Consider the following 8,132-nt stretch of genomic DNA (forward strand, 5'->3'; position numbering starts at 1 on the left):
GTTATTAATTAAAGTCGTGTTACAAAATATGATTTTTCTAATTGAGGTAATAGTACAAACAGACGTAACAATAAAATACACCTAAAATATTCGGCTACAATCAGGATGATGTCATCCTAAATCGCGCTAACAAAATTCTTCCAACCGCTAAGCCAATATATAAGGTGCAACCTAGTCTATGCGGCCTTAGGGCCGGCAAGTCGGTGGTGAGACTGTTAGAAGATCCTCTCTTTAGGTTGGCGAAAGACTACACGGAGACACAGTATAATCGACAAACGAGAAAAATACGACATATTGTAAAAGTTCTTGTATTTATTGCGTTGCTCTTAAATTTCTAAATTATTACAATATATTATTAGTATATAAAAAAATCAATATGAAACGTTTATAAAACTATCCCGACGGACGACATTCATCATATGGTGGAGGTGGTGTTTCTGAGCGCTCCGGATTAGAATTACCCTGTCTTCCCCTTGTTGGTTGCGAATTTAAGGGTGCACTTGGAACTGGTAATACTTGTCTTCTATATATGGGAGGAGTCTCCATGTTTGTGTGAACGACAGCGTTCCACAATAAATGGTTCCTCATATCCCCTTCCTGTCGAACTCTCCGTCGCTCTCGTCTTGATTGCGGGCGGCGACATCTCAATTGACCACAAACACGACGCAGCCACACGTATGTCGCTATAATACCTATCGCCAATCCTATTTCCAGCCCAATGACAAACGCTTGAAGGGCCGAGAAGTTTCTATCAAACTTCTGGAAAGGCGTCAATGGCTTTGTTTCATTACAAATACGCAAATCAATTGTCGTATTCTTCGCTGTAAGATTCCATATTTCGCCTATATCTACTGGTTTTCTCTCAACATGAAGCATAGACATTATCTTTTCAGACATAGTAGGTAATTTCTTTTTGCAAAACTTCTGGTATGCTATTCCACGGGAAACGATCCATGTTTCAATGGCAATGAAATTGGCATTACACGGCCAATAATCGTTCCTTAATTCTAGTCTGTTTAGTTTTCTTAAAGGTCGCAAAACATCTAAACTTAAGGTAACCAAATAATTTTCACTTATATCTAACTTCTTAAGATTGGGCAGCCTCGTAAATAGACGATCTGGTAAAGATTTTATTCGACAGCTATTGAGATTAAGGACCTGAAAATAAAGCATTCGTTGTAAATAGAAATTACTACAAAATACTTAGGGAAATGTTGATAAAAAGGCTGATAACGAAAAATGGGTATAAAGATTACCATAGGCGGCTATATACACGATATAGTATTATAAATATTGTACCTGTAATTTATTGTGCATAATTAAGGGTTCGTTTTTCAACGTCTCTAAGATATTAGACGATAGGTCGAGTATATCCAACTGAGGTGTGTCCCAGAATATATCAGAAGGGAAGTATCTTATTCGGTTGTTGCTCAGGTTTAAATCTACGAGCTGATCTAGCCCGGAAAAGGCGTGTAGACCAATCCAAAATATCTGATTGTATGACAGGTCTAAAACTTGAATTGACGTATATCCCAGCTCCTGAAACCATAGTCTTAAATATTTTACACACTCCTGAATTGCGGTTGTATTATTATAAGGGGTTATGATTGTTTAATAATACAAGTAGGAAGGTCGATGTATATTTGTGGATAATCATTTGTTATCTTAACTTTATACACGTATAAGGTATCTTGTTTCACAAGAGAAAAATATATATGGTAAAACATTGTTTCGATTTCGAGAACATACATGAATTGATTAGTCATTTATTCGATGTATTTATTAACAGTTGCACATTTTCCTTATAATTGTTACGTATGACTTCTTACTATGGTGATAGAATTAAATATTCATTGTTACCCTATTTTCTGCACTTTATATTTATCTTACCTTAAAACAAAAATTATCCAGTTCACTAATAACATTGCGACTCAGGCTATAAACTTGCACTTGTTTTGGCACACCCACAGCAACACTTACAATATTTTGATCGACACAACTTGCTCTGTTTAATCCATTTTCTGTATCACAATCACACTGCTTTGGACATGAAACACACAAAGTACTATCCAATGATAAAATTACTATAAATAACAACAGCAACATTTTGATGCGTCTTTAAGCAGTGCATTATAAAATGGTTATGATCTCGAATTGCAGTGACGCCTACATACGTAAAGTAGAACACTGTGCAAACTGATAAGTATTGTTGTGATTAGATAAACGTAATCATTATATACTTGTATTGGCCAGTGTTTTATAAATAAAAAATACCAAATAGTTACTAAAAAAAATATTATTTGAAAGAAAAAAGTAGATCTACTCTTTTAATCGTTTTTTTATGTGTGTTAAGATTTTAACATAAAATTAATTTAAGTGTAAAAGTAAAATACAGTACAGATACCGGCAAACATCTTGAACATTAAACAGGGGAGTGGGGAAAGGATTTGCGCAGCGCGGGACACAAACGTCAACTGATTTACCAATCACGCGGTCGACACGTCACTCTCCCGCCGTCGAACACCACCGCCCCCCTCCCAGTGATACCTAAAAATCGCTTCTGCGCAGGCATGGACATTTCTTCAAGATGTTTGCCGGTATCTGTACATTTTAATTTTGAAACATAGTGCGTACTACTTGCGTAAACCAAACAATATTATTGATAACTTCAAATCTATATGGTAGATTAAATAAATAGGAGAAAAAAGGCCAGTCTTATGGCTTATGTATAGAAATTAAAATTCCAACTTACAAATGTTTTTATTCAAATTCAAAAATCATTTATTCACGTAGGTAACACAATGTACACTTGTGATTCGTCATTAAAAAAATAAATATTAATGCTTCTAATTTTTTATTTATTGAACTATTGTAGTTAAAACCTCAGTATTTGTTTCACAATAGTTCAGAGCACGCACCAATTGTCGGGAACTGCATTAGATTGCATGATTTTAACTTTTGTTTAAAAAAGGTTTTATTACAAGTCCATACGTGTAGGACATTTTAAAAAGGCTTTCGACGGAATAATTTCATATTTAGTTTAAAAGTTATGTACGTAATATTATAAAATTATTGCTTCTGACTGCGCCGTGGTTGTGGATAATAAAATAATACAAAATTTCATATTCGATTACTTTGACATGGTTGATGTTTATTAAAACTAAAGTAGGTAATTAATATTAGTTACCCAATAAAAATAAATTAAAACCTAGTAAGCGGAAAATAAAATAATGTTTATAATGCAATAATTTAAATCGAGCTTTAATAAACACTTTTCTATAGATACTAAAATATTACTTTATATATAGCAGCCAGTGGTTAGCAAAAATTCACTTTCATTTAAATGTGTAGTATTGAGTTAGAAACACTTATATTGTAAATCTAATCCACATGAATAAAATAATAATATGCAATATATTTTGGTGGAAAACTTCTTTATTTATAAAAACAAATAACCCTTAACCTAATAATAGAGTTGTTTCTATTTTGTGTTAGGGGGGGTAACACCTCTTCATGGTATAGTCTATGCTCTGAATAGCGTTTCTAACTTCATACAGTGAGCCACTGAATCCATCAAATATTATTGCTAATTTGTCAACTGCCAGAGCCTGTAACAGTATTTAAATTATGTATTGTTTTTTTCTTTATTTATTAATTATATAGTTTAAATCTTATATGGACGTGGAAATTCTGCAACGGTTTATCTATGCCTGTGACTTTTTATTTATTTACACTTCGTTACTTCGTTCAAGTATTAGGTACGTAACGAATGTTTGGTCGTTTTGTAAAACGTTACGATACGGGGCGGGGATTGAAGTCGAAAATAATATTAACAATAGTTAATATTACACCACATAATAGTAACTTTTACGTATAAAGAGGTGAGTAGAAGTGGTGTAAGTCGAAAAAAAGTATAAACAATAATGCGTAATTTAATCCCCGCCCCGCGTCGTAACGTTTTACAAAAGGATCCCACCTCCCCTCCCTAAATACGTTACGTAATACTTGAACGCTCCCTTACATGGTGGGGGGGGGGGAAGGTCAATAATCTCCAAAAAATGCGTGACGTAATACTTGAACGCTCCCTTATACAAAAACATAAAAAAGCAGGTAACATAAGTTATTAGGCAACGGGCGGCCTTATAGCTAACAAGCGATTTTTCTCTCTTCTACTTATTATAAAATTATACCTAATTTTTGTACATATAGAAACCGAAATAAAAAATAACTTATAAACATACATTTTATAAACAAGCTATAAAACTCTTGTTTTTGATTAAAATCAAAATCAATTGATTCAATTGCTTATGTTGAAGTCATGGGCAAGATTCTAAGAAGATATTTATAAATATCATACATATTAGATTATTCAACCTGTGTTAAGGACGCTTCTGCGATTTGTTGCATTGCTTCAGATTTTTTTAATGACTCTTGACCTATATGAGTAAGTGCTTCTGCCTGTTTTGCCATTACATCAATCTGTAAGAAAAATTTATCATTCGGGATGACAATTTGCAAACAAAAATAACATAATTATTTTCAATTTCAAGTTTATACATATTTATTGCCGTAGTTATTTCAGCACTTATTTTAAGTTAAAAATATAAAATATCTAACATACCATTGTACCCATTAAGTTCAAACTTTTTTCTTCAAATACATTAGTAACCATTCCATCATCATTGGGAACCTCATATGCATCATCATCAGAATTGTCTTCTCCATTACAAGGCTTGTTCATTATTACTTTATTATTTCCTATAATAATCCTTTTCTTATTAAGATATATAAGCTATGAAAAAAGGCAATATTTTTATAAATACACAGCAACAAGTTTTTTTAAGCATTTCCCAAGTCTTATTCGTGAGTAAGGAATGATTCAGTTTTCGTTAGATGCACTAATTAAAATAATGGAAATGTATGACAGATTTAGATATTGAAAATGAAATTGGTTATCCATTTATTGCAAGGCAATTATATTAATGTTCATCTGGGCTTTCTTTGGAGAAAGTTCAGACTCGGCTATGGCTTAGTCCATATTATTTATCACAATTGTCAAAAGCACAGCATTTTATTAACCAACTTTAAAAACTCAAAGGTGAGACATAATTTTTTTGTGAATTAGTGTATATTGTCCATATGGATTTTGTTAGTAAAAAAAATATATTTCTAAATTATCCCAATTAGAACAGACATACACACGTAGGTAGCTGTTGTAATAATGCTATAAGAACTATAATATGTTTTATATTATAATATAAAAGTGTCTTATAATTTTTAACAACAGATGAAGGTCAGCTTGTTGTCAGTATAAAAATGTATACACACTTCTCATTTGATGTAATTTTATTATCCTTTTATCAACTGATGTAAGGTTCAGTCGAACTTTCTCTTGCTTTATTAATCTGCTTTTTACTAGAACATTTCTTCTTTTATCTTGCCAATACTTTAACAAATAAGAACAATACATTTTAATATAAATATCTAAAATCACATTCAAACGATTTATTGATTCAAATTGATATTTTATATATATGTATAACAATAAGTTACCTCACGTATAAAAATTTACCTTCATCCAGGCACTAGTACTTTTACGTGCCCCATAAATCGAATTTACAGTTTTAGTTAGCTCTTCCCACATTTTTCTAATCCTATGAAACCCTGCATTTCCATTTCTTGGTTCCTTCCAAGCCATTTCTGGATGCTGTTCTAAAAAACTGAGCACTACTTTTACTTGAGCTGGTGTTGGCCGTGATCTCTAGAATTTTTAATTAATGTTATGTACATACTTAACAATTTAAATGAAAGTTTACTCTATAATTTATATTAATGTGTTGTAACAATATCTACTAGCTATTTATTAACTTTATATTCTACCTTGCCTATTATGAGATATGTCCTGAACTCTTAGCAACTAGCAAGATATGCACTGTGCAATAACTTACTTGCTTCGTAGAATTTGGGTTCATTTTTTTAATACCATCATTATTGTTGGACACGACTAACGACAGTTTTTACTTTTTAGTTTTTATATTGGAGGGCCTAACGGTTTTGAAATAGCCGTACCTGTATTAAAAATATCTATTCCCGCTGGAATTTATTATTATTTTTAATACAGGTAATAACGCCACAAAAGACATTTTTACACCCTAAAAAGATTTTTCTGTATAATATGTATGCACTATACATAGGTAAAATGCAAAATACTATTACAACTAGCTAAAAATAGCAACTCACCATTTTTACTTGAATCGTTTAAGATTGTTTAAGTATTGAAAGTTTAAACACGAAATAAAAAAATCGAAAAAACAGTGTTATAGAAATTAAATTAATTTATTATTTTTTTATACAAGTTTATTAGCAAGTCAAGAGTATCAGTATATTATCTATGGCCGAGGTTCAGTGGACAGATTAAGAATTGACGAATTAATTAATTTATTATCTCGATACTCGGTAAAATATGTCGGATATTACCTGAGCACGGGCTGTATGGTAAATAAATTTACAGTTAAATTATAATAAATATGAAACTAAAATTGTTCTAGTTAGTATTATATATACATGTACTAATAGGTAATGTGGGAGATCTCAAGTAAATCTGGAAATACTTCATTTTAGTTAGATCAAAAATTAACATTCGAATTTCGAACGATGATTCGAATTAACACTTCATTTAATAAATATACTTAAAGAAGTTTTTTATACTTAAGTACTAGCAACATAGTATAGTAGGTATAGGTATGTTATCTAAAGCTGGCGGCTTCAACACATTTAAAATTTTGTGATTGTGTAGTGTCTGTGAATAAGCGCGAGACGTGATGTCAAACTGAAATACAATCACAAATACATCATGAAAAGACTGTCCGTCTCTCTCGCGCTCGGTCAAGCTTATGAGTATAAAAGAGACAGTTATTGTTTTTCTTTTGCTACTGTTTATGTTGATCTTTACTGTTTGATATTATTATTATTTTATACATGTTGATCTTTTTTCAAACATTACCAGGGCAATCTCGTGAAATGGTGCACAATGTTTTTAATTATTTTAAGCATCTTAATAAATACAGTTTAATGAAAAAATGTTATATTTAATTTTACATCAGATGCGACTGGGGTTTCTAAGAGGAGTATTGAAAGAATAGTTAGTGAAGTAAAAGTGAAGTGTGTTGAGCTAGATGGAGCTTATGTCGAAAAATGAAAAATTATTTACACAAACTACTCTTATACGTTATTGGTCGGGCTTAGAACTTTTGGATCCACCCTCGTATGCACATAATATTTATATGTATTTGACACATTTTTATTTATTTACAACCCACCCAAACTTACTAAAACCAGAGTAGACTAAAATATATAGCTTGGCAAAAAAGTCACATTTTTAAAATGCATTAGTGTGAGTACTGTGAACGCGCCAGCTTTCGATAACCGACCTATTAAGCAGTACTTAATTGTATTAATTAAAACATACATGCAGAACTATTTTAAAAATAAAATGTAATATATAAAAAGGGTTGAACAAGTCATAAATTACTCGATTATACGAACAAAAGATTTTATATCTCATTCAAATTGAGTTTTGACTGGTACGAATACAATGTGAGTGGAAGAGAAAACGCAAAGCAGATGTCGCTATCATCGCTTGACCCATACGCTGTCAAATTTCAGCATTTCTTACGTAAATCTTAGATACGATTGAGTAAATCTTAAAAGGGGTTTACAAATGAAAACTCGAAACTTGAAATGTATAAAAGAAAACTTTTCCGTATCGTTTGCATGGGTTCCTGGTCACTGAGGAATATCTGGAAACGAGAAAGATAGATGGCGTAGTCTTGCTCTTTCGTGAATTTTGTAAACGTTGCTGACATTCATAGGCATGCTCTAAGAAGCATCTAAATTGAATAAACGTATTTTGATTTGATTTGATTTGATTAGAAAGCCGATCGTATAGCCAATGAGGCGGTGCAGAGTGGAGATGTAGACATTTTTATAAACTATGCGCATGACTTGATGGCTCTTTCAGGGATTTAACTCAGGAACTCCTGGACTGAATCTTGGGATACTTCAAAAGGTCGCCACTATCGTGCTATTCAACCTTCTATACCCGTTAAGCCCTGGTTTTGGAGACTGAGATT

General features: G+C 31.9%; 2 protein-coding genes across 3 annotated transcripts; both read right to left on the reverse strand.

Moving 5' to 3' along the window:
• Positions 1–292: 292 nt before the first annotated feature.
• LOC125052424 (leucine-rich repeat transmembrane neuronal protein 2) lies at positions 293–2,197 on the reverse strand. Its single transcript, XM_047653272.1, has 3 exons — positions 1,891–2,197; positions 1,300–1,539; positions 293–1,158 (listed from the first exon to the last, which is right to left on the reverse strand). The coding sequence occupies exons 1-3, from the start codon at positions 2,104–2,106 to the stop codon at positions 394–396; spliced, it is 1,221 nt and encodes a 406-aa protein (XP_047509228.1). The 5' UTR covers positions 2,107–2,197; the 3' UTR covers positions 293–393.
• A 1,220-nt stretch (positions 2,198–3,417) lies between these two features.
• LOC125054350 lies at positions 3,418–6,413 on the reverse strand. 2 transcript variants are annotated; one of them, XM_047656180.1, is made up of 7 exons: positions 6,241–6,413; positions 5,949–6,152; positions 5,573–5,761; positions 5,329–5,446; positions 4,622–4,758; positions 4,375–4,479; positions 3,418–3,608 (listed from the first exon to the last, which is right to left on the reverse strand). In XM_047656180.1, the coding sequence occupies exons 2-7, from the start codon at positions 5,970–5,972 to the stop codon at positions 3,492–3,494; spliced, it is 690 nt and encodes a 229-aa protein (XP_047512136.1). In that variant the 5' UTR covers positions 5,973–6,152; positions 6,241–6,413; the 3' UTR covers positions 3,418–3,491. The 2 variants fall into 2 exon arrangements, with proteins under 2 accessions (XP_047512136.1, XP_047512147.1); XM_047656191.1 differs by lacking the exon at positions 5,949–6,152 and having other exon boundaries at positions 6,241–6,409.
• Between the last annotated feature and the right edge of the window lie 1,719 nt (positions 6,414–8,132).

The sequence above is a fragment of the Pieris napi genome, chromosome 1, assembly GCF_905475465.1.
Source record: "Pieris napi chromosome 1, ilPieNapi1.2, whole genome shotgun sequence".
Taxonomy (NCBI): Eukaryota; Metazoa; Arthropoda; class Insecta; order Lepidoptera; family Pieridae; genus Pieris; species Pieris napi.